Here is a 19069-nt window from a genome sequence, read left to right as displayed (position 1 = left end):
TGAATATATTTTTTTCTGCATCTACCTCTGAAAAAATATTGGGCTTCTAGCTGTGTGTGGGACTTGTTGTATTAGTCCATCTATACTGACCTCCATCAGGTTGCAAACTGAATATATTTTTTTCTGCATCTACCTCTGAAAAAATATTGGGCTTCTAGCTGTGTGTGGGACTTGTTCTATTAATCCATCTATACAGACCTCCATCAGGTTGCAAACTGAATATATTTTTTTCTGCATCTACCTCTGAAAAAATATTGGGCTTCTAGCTGTGTGTGGGACTTGTTCTATTAATCCATCTATACAGACCTCCATCAGGTTGCAAACTGAATATATTTTTTTCTGCATCTACCTCTGAAAAAATATTGGGCTTCTAGCTGTGTGTGGGACTTGTTCTATTAATCCATCTATACAGACCTCCATCAGGTTGCAAACTGAATATATTTTTTTCTGCATCTACCTCTGAAAAAATATTGGGCTTCTAGCTGTGTGTGGGACTTGTTCTATTAATCCATCTATACAGACCTCCATCAGGTTGCAAACTGAATATATTTTTTTCTGCATCTACCTCTGAAAAAATATTGGGCTTCTAGCTGTGTGTGGGACTTGTTCTATTAATCCATCTATACAGACCTCCATCAGGTTGCAAACTGAATATATTTTTTTCTGCATCTACCTCTGAAAAAATATTGGGCTTCTAGCTGTGTGTGGGACTTGTTCTATTAATCCATCTATACAGACCTCCATCAGGTTGCAAACTGAATATATTTTTTTCTGCATCTACCTCTGAAAAAATATTGGGCTTCTAGCTGTGTGTGGGACTTGTTCTATTAATCCATCTATACAGACCTCCATCAGTTTGCAAACTGAATATATTTTTTTCTGCATCTACCTCTGAAAAAATATTGGGCTTCTAGCTGTGTGTGGGACTTGTTCTATTAATCCATCTATACAGACCTCCATCAGGTTGCAAACTGAATATAATTTTTTTCTGCATCTAACCCAGCCAATAGTTTTGGCCTAATACCACAGTTTGGCCACTCAGCTCTGCTCGGTTCCCATCCATTGTTTTTTTGTGCAAACAACTCCAGAGTTGTGAATTAGTTAACCACCAAAATGAGTGGAAAAAGGCCTGCTGCTGGTGGAAAGGGGAATAGGCGTGTTGGGAAGGGGAAAAAAGGTTGTGTCTGTTTGGTAGGTGTTAAAGCAACAGTAACATCTGCAGAAGAAAGACCATCTTCCAGCCAAACTAAAATGTCTACTTCTTTTAGCGGACAATGTGATAAGATCCCTTTCTTACGGCCACGCCAATCGCTACAAATTCCAGATGAGGCACAAAAACAGCAGGTGCTTCAACGGATATCAAGTGCTCCTTTAAGTGGGCTCTCCTCCACATCAACTTCAACATCACAAATACTCCAGTCCTCAAAGGTGTCACCCCAATCGCACTTGCTTCCTCACAGCTCCCAAATCTCCAGCTGCCCGTCTGAGTATGAGGTAGAACAGATGGTTGAGTCTGCAGAGCTGTTTACTCATACTATAGCCTGAGAATCAGAGGTCGACTCCAGCGCTTCTGTGAATCCAGACGAGGAAATGATCTGCACTGATGCCCAGAATCTTTATGAGTCGGATCCAGGACCAGACGCAGAAGGTTCTGACCATAATGTAGACCCTCATTCCCAAACTGTAACTCCTGTTGGTGGAGACAATGAGGAAGACGATGATAAGACTCAAATACCTGATTAGAGCGACAACTTTAGTTTTTTGTCAGGGCAGGAACAGGTTGGCTCTGAGGACGACGGGTGTGATAACGCACAGGGTGATGATGATGAGGTTGGAGATCCCACTTACTGTCAACCCACAGTCAGCCAAGAGATGAGGTCAGCAGAGGAGGTGGAGGAAGATGCTAGTGACGACGAGGTCAGGTTGCGCCTTCCTGGACAGAGACGTAGTACTGGAAGCACGTCAACAACTGCATCCTCAAACACAACTCTGCCTCTCACCACAAGTCGTGGTGGCTCTTCAGGTCGCATGCGTGCTAAGCCTTGCATAGCCTGGGCATTTTTTCAGATCGATAAAGATGACCCAACTCGTGTTATCTGTAACATTTGTCAGCAAAAGCTAAGTAGAGGCCAAAAAATACATAGTTTGAGTACTTCATGCATGAACCGGCACATGGACATGAAGCATAAGTTGCAGTGGGAAGCTCAGTGTGCTACAATGCGGCCTAGCCGGCCGGGCCAACCACCGTCTGCCATATCTTGTGCATCCGCGGCCTCTTCATCCTCTGTGACTGGGGGGACAGCAGTCACACCTGTTTTGGGGCGCAGACCTGCCACCTCTTTACCCGCAACAGCCAGCGTGATTGGCAGGTCATCATTTTCTTTGGAGGTGGTAACACCAGCTGGTGTTGAGCGCTGTCCGACATCGATAGCACCACCTTTGGATCAAGGCAACCTAACATGTCCGCCTGCATCTTCCTCACAGACCGGCAGTTTGCCGGGGACACCCTTATCAACCCCGTCTAAGCACAATAGCCAGCCCTCGGTCCCTCAGATGTGGACAAGTAAAAGACCATTTCCTCCTAGCCATGAGAAACCTAAGAGGTTGAATTTCACCATCTGCAAGCTCTTGGCTACAGAAATGCTGCCTTTCCGCCTGGTGGACACAGAGGATTTTCGAGACCTTATGTCCGTCGCAGTACCCCAGTACCAGATGCCCAGTCGGCACTACTTCTCAAAGAAAGGTGTGCCTGCGCTCCACCAGCATGTCGCACACAACATCACCGCTTCTTTGAGAAACTCTGTGTGTGACAGGGTGCATTTCACCACAGACACTTGGACGAGTAGGCATGGACAGGGGCGTTACATGTCGCTGACTGGGCACTGGGTAACTATGGTGACAGCAGGACAAGGGGCTGCTGTCCAAGTCTTGCCGTCCCCACGAGTTGTGCGTCAATCCTCTTTATGTCAAAGTTCCTCCACTGCTTCTGCCTCCTCAACCTCCTCTCGGTCTTCCACCTGCACCCAAAGCCTGTCTGGTCATGCCACAAGCTTTCTAACTGCGCAGAAGGGATCCTGCACACCTCCTTACTATGCTGGCAGTAGGGCTCAACGTCATCAGGCGGTTTTTACATTGAAATGTCTGGGAAATGTGAGTCACACAGCTGAGGAGTTGTGGTCAGCTCTGGAGAACCAATTTCATGAATGGTTGTCTCCACTGGACCTGAAACCAGGGAAGGCCGTGTGCGACAATGCTGCAAACCTGGGTGCGGCCCTTCGCCGGGGCAATGTCACACACGTGCCTTGTATGGCTCACGTGTTGAACCTGGTTGTCCAGCAATTTTTAGCCCACTATCCCAGACTAGATGGCCTTCTGCAGAGGGCACGGTCGCTGTGTGCTCACTTCCGCCGTTCGCATCCCGCAGCTCAGCGACTTACATCTCTACAGAAGTCGTTGGGCCTGCCACTTCACCGGCTAAAATGCGATGTGCCTACCCGGTGGAATTCAACTCTGCACATGTTGCAGCGACTGTGGCAGCACCGACAAGCCCTGGTGCAATACGTTCTGACATATAGCCTGGGCCAACGAGATTTAGAGGTGGGGCAAATCACGCTGGAGGAGTGGTCTCAGATCAGGGACCTATGCACCCTTCTGCACAGTTTTGAAATGGCGACGAAGATGTTTAGTGCTGACGATGCCATTATCAGCATGACTATTCCGGTGATTTACATGCTGGAGCACATGTTAAACAGAATTCGGAGTCAGGTGGTGGCACAAGAGGAGATGGAGGAAGTAGAGGAGGAGGAGTTGTATGCGGAAGGGCTAACATCTGCAAGGTCCAGACGGTCGGCAGAACCAAGCGGCAGGCATGTGAGGGTTGGGGAGATGGTTTTACCAGGGCGCATGGTAGCAGCCAAACTAGTGAGGAAGGTGCAGGAGCCCAGGAAGAAGTGGAGGACGAACTGATGGAAGACTCATCAGATGAGGGAGACCTTGATCACATTTCTGTTGTGCGAGGTTGGGGGGAGAGGACAGAGGAAGGAAGCATGATTGTTACCTCGCCACCAACACAACAGGGACTTGGTGCTCCTGGATGCGCAACACACATGAGTGCCTTCTTGCTGCACTACCTGCAACATGACCCTCGAATTGTGAGAATTAGAAATAATCCTGACTACTGGGTTGCCACACTGTTAGATCCCCGGTACAAAAGTAAATTTGCAGAAATTATTCCTGCCATAGAAAGGGATGCACGCATGCAGGAGTATCAGCAGAGACTGTTGCAGAATCTTACATGTGCTTTTCCACAAAATACCAGTGGTGCACGTAGTGAATCTCACAGTTCCAACTTGCCAACCGTGGGACCGTCAAGTGTTCAGCACTCAAACCGTAACAGAACCACAGTATCTGCTGGTAACATCAATTTTGCGGAATCATTTCACCACTTTAGCCCATCCTTTGCAAGGCCACAGGAGACAAGAAGTCTGACACATAGTCAACGCCTAGAGACGATGGTACAGGAGTATCTCCAAGTAAACATTGAAGCCACGACTGTGTCACTGGACCCTTGCTCTTTTTGGGCTTCCAATCTGGATAAATGGCCGGAGCTAGCCACTTACGCCTTGGAGATCTTGTCATGCCCCGCAGCCAGCGTTCTGTCTGAACGTGTGTTCAGCGCTGCTGGTGGTGTGCTGACAGATAAGCGCACGCGGCTCTCCACTGATAATGTAGACAGACTCACGTTCATAAAGATGAACAAATCATGGATCCGAAACGACTTTTCTACCCCTGTGTCATCCTGGGGAGAGTAAAAGCTTGATGATTGGTTAAAATCACCCTACCAACCGTTTTAAGCTTTCAAATTACTAATCATGTTTATCTGTATCTTGGCTGGAAAATAATTTGGGCTTTGTAGCAGTGTGCAGCACTGATTCTATTAGGCCATCTATAATAAGCTCCACCAGATTTAAAATTACTAATCATGTTTATCTGTATCTTGACTGGAAAATAATTTGGGCTTTGTAGCAGTGTGCAGCACTGATCCTATTAGGCCATCTATACTAAAGCTTCACCAGATTTAAAATTAATAATAATTTTTAGCTGCATCTAGCCCGGAAAATAATTTTGGGGCTCCGAGATGCGCAAGACACATAAGTGCCTTCTTGCTGCACTACCTGCAGCATGACCCTCATATTGTCAGAATTCGAAGTAATCATGACTACTGGGTTGCCACACTCTTAGATCCCCCAAACTTTTCGATCAACCTTTTCATTTTAATAAAGACCAAAAAAATGGTCATTTTTGAAATTATAAGCATTAGCAGGTTGTTAGAAACTGAAATCAAACAGTTTTCAACTCAAAACTTTATTCTAGGTGATGTTACATTTTCACATAGGACCCCTTGTTCGAAAGGAGCTTCTGAACTCTCTCGTCCATTGAATTTGTCAGGTTTTGGATGGTTTCTGCTTCAATTGTTTTGCATGAGGACAGAATACCCTCCCAGAGCTGTTGCTTAGATGTGAACTGCCTCCCGCCATCATAGACACTCCTTTTAATGATGCTCCAAAGGTTCTGAATGGGGTACAGGTCAGGGGAGCATGGGGGTCACACCATAAGTTTGTCCCCTTTTATGCCCATATCAGCCAGAGATGCAGATGTTTTATGTGCAGCATGAGATGGTGCATTATCATGCAGAAAAATGATCTTGCTGTGAAATACACGGTTCTTCTTCTTGAACCATGGCAGGAAGTGCTGTTTGAGAAAATCCACATACATTATGGAGTTCATCTTTAGCGCCTTCAGGGATCCTAAAGGGGCCGACAATCTCTCTCCCCATGATTCCAGCCCAAAACATTACTCCACCTCCTCCTTGTTGGCGCTGTAGCCGTGTTTGCGTGGGGTGTCCATCAACCAGCCATCCTCCACTCCATCCATCTGGACCATCGAGCGCTGCACGGCACTCATCCGTGAACAAAACAGTTTTGAAATCAGTCTTCATGTAATGTTTGGCCCACTGGAGCCGTTTCTGCTTGTGTGAAGTGGATAGAGGAGGTCGACAGGATGGCGTATGCACAGCTGCAAACCTCTGAAGGACCCTGCATCTTGTTGTTCGGGGGACGTTGGAGGCACAAGCAGCTTCAAAAACTTGTCTGCTGCTATGACAAGGCTTTTTTGCCGCTGCTCTTTCAACCTGACGTAATTGCCTGTAGGAAAGAGTCCTCAATTTGCCCTTATCAGCACGCACACGTGTGTACTGTGAATCAGCTACATACTTCTTGATTGCCAAGACACTTCATCCTGATCATCGCACAATGTTGATTGTAGTCATGCCTTGACCTAAACACTCCACAATTTGTTGCTTCTCAGCAGCCGACACATCCTTTTTCTTTCCCATTTTGGCAGAAAATGTAGGCTGCTTAATAATGTGAGACAGCCTTCTTAAGTAGTCTTGCCTTTCATTGGACACACCTGCCAAACTAATTAGCACAGGTGTCTGCAATTGCTTACAGTGATATAAAGAGCCCTGACAGACATCACCATCAATGAGTTTAACTGACAAACAAACAAATTCTTCCCTTATCACTCCTAAACACTTTTTGCATAATAATTTGGAACGCAGTGTACATGTGCTTTTCCACAAAACACCAGTGGTTCACGTAGTGAATCTTACAGTTCTAACTTGCCAACCGTGGTCTGTATGGAGTTGTTCAATAAAGGGCCCAAAATTAAGATAACATAGATGGGAGAGGTCTTTATGAATAGGAATTCCTAAGTATTTGATACCCTGTGAGGGCCAGGCAAAGGGAAAGTTGGACTGGATGGAATCCTATATGGATTTGGGGAGGGAGACATCGAGGGCCTCAGACTTCGCTGCATTGATTTTAAAATTTGACCATGTAACAAAGTGATCTATTTCAGCCATAACAGCATGGATGGATATATGTGATTGAGTGATATATACTAGGACATCATCAGCAAATAGAGAGCACTTGTACTCGGTGCCTCCCACCTCAATCCACCTAATATTGGGGTTATGGCGAATTGATGAGAGCAGGTGCTCCGTCACTAGGATGTATAAGAGAGGGGACAGAGGACATCCCTGCCTTGTCCCATTGGTGATTGTGAAAGGTGATGAAAATGTTCTGATGCACCCCCTGGGCCTTGGGACACCCGGAGCCGGACCCTTTTTGGTGGATGCTAGTGGTTGTAGTCTTCGTGGCGGCGACCCGGTTCCGTGGCTCAGGGTGGTCAAACCAGTGGCGGAACTATTTATGTGGTTTTGATGTTTAAATGTCCGACTACGCCACCCGTGGATTGCGGTCAGAGTGAACCGCCGCTGCAGGGCAGACCGCTGAGGCTGGTGTTGTGGGTGCAGCAGAGTGTAGCATAACTCCCCACGGGAGGAGTATAGCCTCAGGGCAGTGTATGCGGAGGATGGGGGTGATGGTGCAGGGCAGCAGCAGTAACGACACGGAGTCAGTGATGCAGTCCAGGGCCTTTACTCACAGTTCTTATTATCCAGACCACGTCTGCAGGTAACGGCTGCCCACGTCGTACTGTGCTCACCAGGTGAGGGGCTCAGACAACTCCCAGATAACTTTGGAGCGCTTCACAGGACCCCCTTTGTGTGTCCTTTGTCTGGCCTTTCTTACCAACCCTTCTGTCCAGCTGCCTCGGGCCTCCTCTTGGTAAACTTGGCGCCAGTTTCCCTGACCCTATGTGGTGCCTTCCTAGCGGGTGTAGCGAGGGGCTGTGCCACATAAAATGTCACAGCCTCCGGTTTCTAGCTGAGGGTCGTTTCCTGCCTCCACTAGTTTCGGGGACCGGTCTCCCCCTTTGGCCTGACCCCTCCACGCAGGTGGATTCGGGCGTGCGGTGGCGACTCGCCCGTCCGCACCCCTGGGATCCCTTCATTCCTCGTTCCTGGAGCCTTCTCCGCTCCTCTTCCTTCCTTCTCCCTCTTCCAGGCCTGGGCCTCTGTTACTAGGCCCGCCTCCGGAGCAGAGCTCATGCAGAGCCCCTGCTCCCTGCCACTTCTGCTCAGACTTCTCTGCACTGAACTAAGATGGTGCCCACCTTTTATACTCCCTTCTCAATGCACCCAGGAACTGCTTCCTCCCTGCTCCTGCACTACAGGGTTCCCCTTCCTCAGTGTTCCCTCCCCCCACTCCAGCCAGGGTCAGGGACTGTCGTGCCCATCTCAGAGGCATATTGGTCGCCCTGCCCCACGGCAATGTGGTGTAATGCATGCAGGTGTCGGGTCCTGATCCACACTCCATCCTTACCTGAGAGTGAGATATCACACCTCTGGGTGAGGTGCAATACCTCTGTAGCAACCGAGCCCTCAGGGTGCTACAGTTCCATTTATCTTCAGCCTAGGTGACGTATTGCGATACAGGGCCGTGATTTTGGCTATAAAAGGGTCCCCTAGACCCCTACCCCAAGCTTTTTAAGAGAATCATATATGGCGTGCCAGGAGACTCTATGGAATGCTTTCTCAGCATCCAACGAGAGTATCTAATTACAAATTTTTAACTGCATCTAGCCCAGGAAATACTTTGTGCCTAGTAGCAGTGTCTGCTAGTCAGCGGATTATCCCGGCTGTTAAGCAAGCTACACCACCTGTAGTTTAGACACTTAATTTTTTCAAAGGAAATGCTTCGGGACCATGGGATACTCAGTGAAGAGCATCAGGAGGCACCCCAAGGCATAGGGGCTGGGACTGGCAGTAGGATGCCTTGCGGTGGACAGCCGAGCTCGATCCTTATAAAAGCTTTTTAACTGCAGCAGCTTTAGTGGACGCTACTGGAGCTGGAATTACGCGGCTGCTGGCATGAGACTTGCCCTCCAATAGATCCTTGTAAATGGATTTAAAGTGTATTCATTCAAATTAGAGAGACAATTTAAATTAAAAAGCTTAGAGCTGCCTCCACCACAGGGGGGCTCGCTCGACCCACCAGCGGACAGGCACCAGTATTGGGAGAGGGGGGCTGGCCATCAGGGTTCACCGCGGCTCTGGCACAAACCCGGCGACACGGAGGTGGCACGAGCAGGAGCGGACTGGCCGTGTCGGCTTCTCACTTTTTGGATTTTAGAAGGGCATGACATGCCTATATCTGTGTCTCCCCCTCCTTTTACTCCTCCAACTCTTTTATTTTCGCATGACTATATGTACTTGTCACTTTTCCATGTGTTAGTTATGTCTTCTGAGCAGTTTGTCAGCTTTTGGACACCTTTGAAGGTGTTTTCTATGTGTTTCTATGTGTTTTTGTTTGCCTGCCATTGGTTTTAACGGTGTTCGAAGGTGTTCGACGAACAGTTCGACGAACAGTTCGGCGAACACACGGGTGTTCGACGAACCGAACCGAACTCGAACACTACGGGGGTGGCTCAACACTAACTTATACCTGCCGGAACGCATGTGTGATTGACACGTATAAGTAAACCTGACCTTTTGTTGCAGAAGTGAGCGTAGAAGGACTAATCCTTTAAGTTTACTATCAGAAGCGTATATAAATGGGCTTTCCTGATGTATACCTCCAACAGAAGAGTGTAAATGATCCTAAGGTATAGAAGTAGAGTGGCATACATCGCCAATAGGGTCCTAGTATTCGAAAACTTCTGAATACCTCAGTATTGTATCCTGTGTACTGAGGTATACAGAATAATTTTTTAATAATAAGGCCCCCTTGGTGGTATTTGCGATCGTACGTCTCCAGTTGCTGAAGGTATGCATCAGAAAATCCCTACTACACTATCCTTTAGAGCAAAATTAAAGTGTGCCAGTGCCAGCCAAAAAGACACTCTTCTGGTATACACCTGAGTTAATGGGGCTCTATGGAATTTTCCTGCCAACTAGTTGACAAACATGATGTGCACACAGCCAAAACCTGGCCCTACACTTGGCTGTCTTAGGTAAAAACTATTCCTTACGATCACCCCCTACACATGTACATTCACTGACTCTGTTGAGCATTCATGTGTTCTTATTATGGAGTGGGGAGTAAGCCACTGCCAGCCAACTAAAATATTGAAATCCAAAATGCCCATCCATTCATGTCCCTTCCCTATACTTTGCAGCCAGAGAAGACTAGGGAAACTATCATGCAATTTAGATGATTGGTATGGACATAATTGGTTGGTTTGGCCGTCAATCATCTACAAGTGGCTATACCCCACTGATTCTGGTAAAACCAGTCGACACTAGAGTGCGTGATGTTGTCCCAACATTTATCCAACAGTAGATGGCAGGGGAATGAAGATTTAAAGAAACCAAACATTCCTAGACCCTAATTTATCAAGACCAGCATTGTTCACGCCGGTCTTCATGAGAGGCCGTACTAGAGTTAGAGGTGCCTGATTCATTAAGTAACGCACACTGAGTTCTGACTAAGCCGCATTTTAAAAGTGGCAGACGTCGCCATGCACCTCTCCACAATTCTGACTCTCTGACTGGAGTAAGATTTGTGGCATAAGTGTGACGCCCAGCTGCGCTTGGTATCACAGATCCTAGAAGAGTGCATTGATGGATTCCTCCACAAGAGGCCCCCATAAACATTCACACATCTCCACCTTCCACCTCAGACCAGCAGAGGGAGCCCGTTAGGGATATAAATAGGGAAGGTGGAGCCAGGCAGTTCAGTTCCTCTGGAGAGTTCAGTGAGTATACATCTGAATACAGAGTCGAGCTCAGTTGAGTTGTAGCTCAGAATAGTGAGCTTTAGGTGTGCCGGCCCCATAAGATCGGTGAAGCGCGGAAAGCTGTCGTTAGTGTGAGTAGCCTAGTGAGGGCCCGAGTAGGTCGAAGGCGAGTGGAGAGTTAGTACATAGGGGGCAGAGGAGCTTAACCAGCTCACCCCGAAGAATTTACCGGACACCGGGTCCGAGCTTACCGGGATCTCTATGACCCAGTAAGGCATAACCGGAATCCCTTTAGAACTACAAGTCCCAGGATCGCTAAAGCGCTGATACGTAACAGAGCCAGAAGACACATAGGCCCCGCAAGCTGAGGAGCGTGTACTCCAAGAAAAGGCCCTACCATAAGGTCAGCCAGCGCAGGACAGAGACAAAGTAAGGCCTAGCTCCAGGCAGGTCAGAAACTTACTACACAGAGGCAAGAAACAGGAGGCCCTATACCCGCTCATTGGGGAGGATCCTGATATGCACCCTTCACCCTACAGTGCTCCGGGATGTGCCTGAATTTCCATCAGTAAAAGGTACTGAAGTGACTATCGTGTCTGTCCCTGTTCTTGCTCTGACCCGGCTGGGTCCCCTCCGTCCTGCATTCCCCCTGCATACGCTGCCCTGAGGCCTAGCTCCACTTGTGGGGAGCTGTACCATCAAGCTGCCTTATCATCGGCCTCAGCGGGCTGCCGCAGCGCTGGTGCTTCTCACCAGATACCACAGGTGGCGTCACGAACATTCATAAAATTAACAAACAACCCTCTTTTTAAAGAGTGACCCCAGGGTACGGGCCCGGGAGCTGACCACCGCGACATTCCCAAAGGCCAGGCAAAGGCCCGGGTACCGAGTCATCCCCATCCCCTGGGCTAGTCATAAGGAACGCCGCAGTTTGTCATGAGTTAGATGATCAGGCGTCACCATGCCCAGTTCTGCCCCCTTCCCCCACCAGCTCTGCCAACTTTGGTGGAGCTGGCCAAAACTGCCATGAAAACACCCAGTGCTAGGCAAAAATGTTGCGACCTTTCAAAGTGTTTTAAGCTAGAATTCTGGCACAAAACACTTTGATGAATTAGGGCCTAATGTTGTACAAAGTGGCTTCCGCAGACCTTGATCTGACCTTGTTCTTCATTATCTTTCTGCATCTTAGCAGATGACTGGGGAATAGAGTATACATGTATACCCTCTTAGTACATTGTTTTCACTGCATCCCTTGCCTGATTGTAGGACTGATGTAGAATGATGGATTGAGGAAGTTCTTGACACCACACGTATCACCTGGCCTCCTTATGGTATCATAATACACTGCTCAAAAAATAAAGGGAACACTCAAATAACACATCCTAGATCTGAATGAATGAAATATTCTCATTGAATACTTTGTTCTGTAAAAAGTTGAATGTGCTGACAACAAAATCACACAAAAATCATCAATGGAAATCGAATTTATTAACCAATGGAGGCCTGGAATTGGAGTCACTCCCAAAATTAAAGTGGAAAAACACACTACAGGCTGATCCAACTTTGATGTAATGTCCTTAAAACAAGTCTAAATGAGGCTCAGTATTGTGTGTGGCCTCCACGTGCCTGTATGACCTCCCTACAATGCCTGGGCATGCTCCTGACGAGGTTGCGGATGGTCTCCTGTGGGATCTCCTCCCAGACCTGGACTAAAGCATCCGCCAACTCCTGGACAGTCTGGACAGTCCTATGTTGGTGGATGGAGCGAGACATGATGTCACAGATGTGCTCAATCGGATTCAGGTCTGGGGAACGGGCGGGCCAGTCCATAGCTTCAATGCCTTCTTCTTGCAGGAACTGCTGACACACTCCAGCCACATGAGGTCTGGCATTGTCCTGCATTAGGAGGAACCCAGGGCAAACCGCACCAGCATATGGTCTCAAAAGGGGTCTGAGTACCTAATGGCAGTTAGGCTACCTCTGGTGAGCACATGGAGGGCTGTGTGGCCCTCCAAAGAAAGGCCACCCAACACCATTACTGACCCACTGCCAAACCGGTCATGCTGAAGGATGTTGCAGGCAGCAGATCGCTTTCCACGGCGTCTCCAGACTCTTTCACGTCTGTCACATGTGCTCAGTGTGAACCTGCTTTCATCTGTGAAGAGCACAGGGCGGCAGTGGCGACTTTGCCAATCCTGGTGTTCTGTGGCAAATGGCAAGCGTCGTGCACGGTGTGGGGCTGTGAGCACAACCCCCATCTGTGGACGTCGGGCCCTCATACCACCCTCATGGAGTCGGTTTCTAACCGTTTGTGCAAATGTAATAGTGGGGAAGGGTGTAGCTTTCCCTTGGCACTGAGATAGTTAAAGGAAGTGTTCCTGAAGTCAGACCTCTCTGAACTGTTGGTAGACCAAGCTAAGGGGTTAGCTTTAGTGGTCCAGTCAGTAGAGTAGAGGGGGAACTTAGTGCCCTGATCAAGCCTTGAGTGACATAGGGCTTGTTCCTGGCATAATTCCTTGTGGGCTGCAGTACCTGTAAACAGCCACAAGATGCCACTGTTCTGGGTGCAGATGTCAGGTTTAGTCTGCTAGCAGTGTTACAGACAGTGATGAGTTAATTCTGTGTGATGACAGCTCACCGAGGGTGGGCACTTTAGGAAAATTCCTGCTTAAGTTTCCAGAAGCAGGAGGAGTGTCTCAGTAAGAGATAGGACAGAGAACCATACAGGCAGCCTGAATATATATTGGCTGCTAGGGTAGACGGGAGCTCCATACCCTCAGACAGTGGGATCACCAGTGTGAAAGTCTCCCTACGCAAGAGCAAGAGTCCTGTTAGCCGGCCGGAGAAACTCATCAAAGGTAGTGAGGACCCGGGGCACTTCTAGTCTGCAGGAAGCAGAGGAAGATAAATAGGACTCCAGGCTAAGACATGGGGGAGAGATATCGGATCCAGATCACTGTTGGTATTTCAGAAGAGTCTCTTGGGCCAGAGATTAGAGTCACAGAGATGCTTCACTTAAAGAGGGAACCAGGGCTGAAGGAGTTACCAGCGCCTGTGAGAGAGATGATAACCTGTCGGGCCTTATCCATTATATCTGCCTGTAAATATTGTACATATTCCTCTTCCCCAAGTAAAGTTCAAGTTCTGGTTAAGAACCTCGTGTCCTCTGAATTTATTGCTGCCCTGGTCCCAGAAGAGAAATGCCTGGAGACAGTCGCGATCGGATGGTTTGAAGTAAGTGGAGAGCCCCACATACACAGCCACACATCAGAGGGAGGACACATATTGTCTGTAGGGTGCCAGAGCGAGAGGGGGCTACAGCTCGCCCACGACTACCTCGCTGGGGCACCTTACACAGACACATGCACATTTGTGGCCTGCTGGAGGTCATTTTGCAGGGCTCTGGCAGTGCTCCTCCTGTTCCTCCTTGCACAAAGGTGGAGGTAGCGGTCCTGCTGCTGGATTGTTGCCCTCCTACGGCCCCCCCACATCTCCTGGTGTACTGGCCTGTCTCCTGGTAGCGCCTCCAGCCTCTGGACACTACGCTGACTAACATAGCAAACCTTCTTGCCACAGCTCGAATTAATGTGCCACCCCGGAAGAGCTGCACTACCTGAGCAACGTCTGTGGGTTGTAGAGTCCGTCTCATGTGAAAGCACAACCAACATTCAAAAGTGACCAAAACATCAGCCAGAAAGCATTGGTACTGAGATGTGGTCTGTGCTCCCCACCTGCAGAACCACTCCTTTATTGAGGGTGTCTTCATAATTGCCAATAATTTCCATCTATTGTCTATTCCATTTGCACAACAGCATGTGAAATTGATTGTCAATCAGTGTTGCTTCCTAAGTGGACAGTTTGATTTCACAGAAGTTTGATTTACTTGGAGTTATATTCTGTTGTTTAAGTGTTCCCTTTATTTTTTTGAGCAGTGTATAAAGGATAAATCATTTTTTACTTAAAGGGAATCTATCATCAGGTTTTTGCAACCTAATCTGAGAGCAACTTAATGTAGAGACAGAAACACTGATTACAAAGATGTATCACTTACTGAGCTGTTTGCTGTCATTTTGACAAAATCTGTTTCATCAGCAGAAGATTATCTCTAGAGGACTAGTAAACCTGCTGCAAGGAAGTCCTCCATATTCATGAGCTCTGTATAACCCGGCCCCATTATTATTATTATTATTATTATTATTATTTTTATTATAATTTATTTATATGACACCATTGATTCCATGGTGCTGTACATGAGAAGGGGTTACATACCAGATACAGATATCACTTACAGTAACAAATAAGCAATGATAGGCTGGTACAGAGGGAAGAGGACCCTGCCCTTGCGGGCTTACATTCTAGAGGTTTCACTGATTGGCAGCTTTCTGCCTTTGTGTAACGTGGCACGAGGCGGTAGCCATGGGCGTGGCACTCATCTCCAGCTCCCTGTCACGTTATATGGAAGTTTGGGTCCTAGTTGGGTGTGTGGACTTGTGCTGTGTTACGCCTATGCAGGCCGCATGCAGACGGAGTTGTGGGCTGGCCAGGACCAGATGTTTCACAGTTGAATGAGGGAGACCACCATTTAAAAATAAACTCTTTACTGAAAGGTAACTTGGTAAGGCTTGTATACAAGGGATAGCGGGTACAAAGTCTTATGGACAGTTCCTTTACAATTTGAAGCATTTTCCACAGTTTCCTTTCTCTCTAGTATACTCCAGGGATCTCTATAACCACTGTTTCTCCCTACTTCACAACAACCCAGCTACAGTCCTGATCAGCAAGTGTCCTTTACTTGCTCTGCAGTTCCGCATCCTCTTTCCACTACTGAAGCCCAAGAACTCAGGACCCTTCATTAGTCCCAGTCATTCAGTCTTGCTTAAGCCCGTTATCTTTCAGAGTTACAAGCTCGAGGTCTCGTGGCTAGGCGTCCTCTCCTAGGCCACGCTGTTTCTCTGTCACTTATACTCAGGATCTCGCTATCCCTCCTATTCAGTCTCCTCTCATTTAGGGTCACCCTCGAATGTGACATCGTTCACCTCAGACCTCTAGGTCCGCTCACTCTGCACTCCAGGCCTTTCTGTCTTCTTAGCAGGAAGCAGTCACTTTCCCCCACACTAGCCCCTCCCACGGTTGGCTAGTCCCAGCTATTAACTCTCAACTCTCCCTATAGTCAACTATACACATTACAAACATCATTAACACTTATCACGGTATTTGTTTCTTCAAGAGGGAAACGTAGGCAACATGTCCATATCCTTATATATGCACAGTTTACACAGAAAGCTGCCAATCAGTGGTGTGGGTGGGGTTATACAAAGATCAGCATTCAGAGAACTGCTACATCAGCAGCAGAGAAAACAGTGATTGTATCAAAACTGCAGCAAGCATTTCAGTAAGTGACACATCACTGGAATCGGGGTCTCTGTCCCTACATCATGCTGTTCTCTGATGGGGTAGCAAAAACAGATTCCGTTTAAGAAAAAATTATTCAATAGTTCTTGTCTTACCAATGTTACAGTATTTGCCAACAAATCTCCCTCTGCAGCTACATACAGGATTGCCGGTACCAATCATCAGACGACAGGCTCCACCATTAAGGCACGGATTGACGCTGCAAGCTGAAGACACAAATATGTCAGTTTTACTTATAGTACATATAATTTTAATGATGTTATCCCTAATGGAGTCAATTAAAGGATTAAAGGTAAACTTATATTTCCAGAAACAGCGCCACATCTGTCCATGGGTTGTGTCTGGTATTACAGCTAAATTGGAATTAAAGTGAATACGACTGAGGTGCAATAACAAACACAATCCATGGACTGGTTTATGGAGACAGAAAACATGTTATACTAATCCTGTACAACCCCTTTAAGGTAATTAATGAAATTTAATAGGGATAATTTATGTTTCTGGAGGACATTAAATTAAGTCCAATTGTTATAGCTAGAATTTATTAGGACAGTCCCTTAAAATACCACCTGTATTAGCCATGCTTTAGTGTTATATTGCCCTTACAGGGGACCTGATTTATGTTGCTCGAACCAGGGGCAGCGTGAGTCAGAGTTCGGCTGGGTCATTTCAGCCATGTATGTTATACTCTGAAATGCTGCGACGGGTGACTATGAGACTTTGGTGACTAATCCAAGAGACTACTCCTCGGTGGCTTCTTCCTGCCCAATCCCCATGACTAATAGGACTCTTCCTATGTGCACAGTCTGTATAGGAAGAAACTTGTAAGTCATGGGGAGCAGGCCAGGGAGAAACAGCCGGCAACTGGCCTCTTGGACTAGTGTTTTCCCCAGATTAATCATCCCACTAATAATGTTATCGCTCCCCTATGGGCATGAGTAACATGATTTGCACGAGAGGTGTCACCGCCGACTCTTGGCAAATCTTTGCCCCCCTGACAATGAGCAGTAAGTTAGTTATAAGCAACCTCTCTTCATCGGTACACTGACCTAGCCCCGGGAGGCAGTGGTGACACAATACTCAAGACAAATTTTGAGCCAATCTGTTTCCTATGTCACCACTGCCTCCCGGGGCATGTGCAGTGCACCGATAAAGTCTGGGGAAAACAATGTCCCCTTTAAGCTTTTTGCACCGCCACCTTTGTCATGATGGGGTATGTAACTTCACCAGCCAGCCAAGTGGGGAGCAATATCTGTGTCAACCCTGCAGTGTTATACGCCGACCACCGCATCACAAGTGCAACGCACCGGGCACGGCCACTACCCGTGACAATAGTATCTGACCTGAGCCCCACGTACTTGTCACTACACTGCCCGCGGGCACACAATACCTGAGTATCTTTCTCCAGTGTGGCACTCAGTCTTGCTGTTCTCGCATGTACATTGCTCCACCGTCCCTTTGTGAATTCTTGCCCATGTGTCTCCATTATCATAATGCACATAATGAGCTTCATCGAAACACTTTGCTGAAATAAAGGAAGAGTAAAACCACTGATATAAGAAGAAAACATCTTAAGTTCTCAATCTTAGGGCTCATGCACATGGCCGTATTTTCGGACAAAACATCGGATCGCACTCGGACAAATGTTTTTTTATGCGGCCATGCACATGTCACATGTCCTCGGTCCGAGGAAAAATTGCTGCATGCCCGAGTTTGATCTGATATTCAAATCGTACTCAGCCATGCAAGTCAACGAGGCAATGGAAACCATCAGACCACACTCGGATAACATCTGAGTGCAGTCCGATTTCCACAGACTGACAGAATGAAGGAGATGGAGAAATTTTTTTCTCCATCTTCTCCTCATCCAAGAGAATTGGATCACACTATACTGACACTCTGATCAAAGTTTGATCAGAGTATAATCGGCCCGATTCTCTCAAATGAGATAAATTTGCTGGTGTGGACCTGCCCTTAAGGTGAAGCTGTGCTGGGGGAGTGGGTAACAAAACACTATTAAGATTTCCACCTGAAATAAGTATATAAAACATTATAAATGTTGGCTTCATCAATACTCACCAATCTCACAGTCGTGCCCGGAGTACTCCACGGGGCACATACAGTGGTATGTGTTTAGGAGTGGTATATTAGTGCAGGTGCCTCCATGCTCACAGGGTTTTGCTGCACAATGATCTTGAAATACTACAGAAAAGAATTAAAGATTATACGTAGAAGATGAAACAGACCTTTCCTGTCTATATCCAATTCTATGCATACTCCATGAATGTAAAATCATCACTAAATGTCTTTAAAAGCGGTCCTTTAGGTGGGGCACAAAATATGGATTTACCACAGCTGTGTAAAGAGGTTCTCCGTGACGTGGCAGTGGGTTTCATACAATCTGATCAGAATGTTAAACTAGGAACCTCATGTTCAGATTTGTAAATTTTTGCCTGGTGGCATTAGATCAATGTATGATTTTTGGATGTGCGGTCCATGTTTGGCTAAATATGGGTTTGTCGCACCGATCTTGTAGGCATTTTATGGGCACCGGGACTGATATATGTAAGTGAACCCTAATAGTTCAAGAGAGAATTGTTTGTGTTCTGGTTTCTGAAAGTCCACTGAAAAATATGAAAAACTGACTTTACTCAACCTCCCCGGGTCCAGCGCTGAGTCTCCGTCACTGCTCCTGGTGTCTGTTATTGTCTACAGCGATGATGTCACTTTGACAGCGCTGCAGCCAATCAGTGAGCTCAGTGACTTGTGCTGTCTAGTCAGGCAGACCTCGCTGAGCTCAAGTATTGGTTGCAGAGCTGTCAGTGTGCAGACAATAACAGACACCAAGAGCAGAGAACTGGAGACTGGACACTGACCACGGGGAAGGTGAGCAAAGCCAAGTTTTAAAAAAACAACAACCCGCCATTGGGGTATAGGAGTTTTCCAAAACAGGAAAACCTCTTTAACTTTCTATTGTAAAGTAGCAAGTGGGTGACGTACCTGTAAGATATTCATA

At 47.2% G+C, this 19069-nt stretch overlaps 1 protein-coding gene across 1 annotated transcript in view; it reads right to left on the bottom strand.

Annotated features, from left to right (window-relative positions):
* HGFAC (HGF activator) overlaps positions 1 to 19069 on the bottom strand; it is a 135006-nt gene that overhangs the window by 34700 nt on the left and 81237 nt on the right. Inside the window, exons 5-7 of the mRNA XM_073647610.1 lie at positions 18133 to 18255; positions 17444 to 17578; positions 16149 to 16259 (exon numbers count right to left, since the gene is read on the bottom strand). Of these exons, the coding sequence (XP_073503711.1) occupies positions 16149 to 16259; positions 17444 to 17578; positions 18133 to 18255 (369 nt within the window). The remainder of the gene's footprint in view (positions 1 to 16148; positions 16260 to 17443; positions 17579 to 18132; positions 18256 to 19069) is intronic.

This window comes from Phyllobates terribilis, unplaced genomic scaffold, assembly GCF_046119375.1.
Source record: "Phyllobates terribilis strain yellow unplaced genomic scaffold, ASM4611937v1 Scaffold_1__5_contigs__length_1240528914, whole genome shotgun sequence".
Classification (NCBI taxonomy): Eukaryota; Metazoa; Chordata; class Amphibia; order Anura; family Dendrobatidae; genus Phyllobates; species Phyllobates terribilis.
Note: the sequence above shows the minus strand (reverse complement) of the source record. Positions and strands in the feature narration are given on the sequence as shown.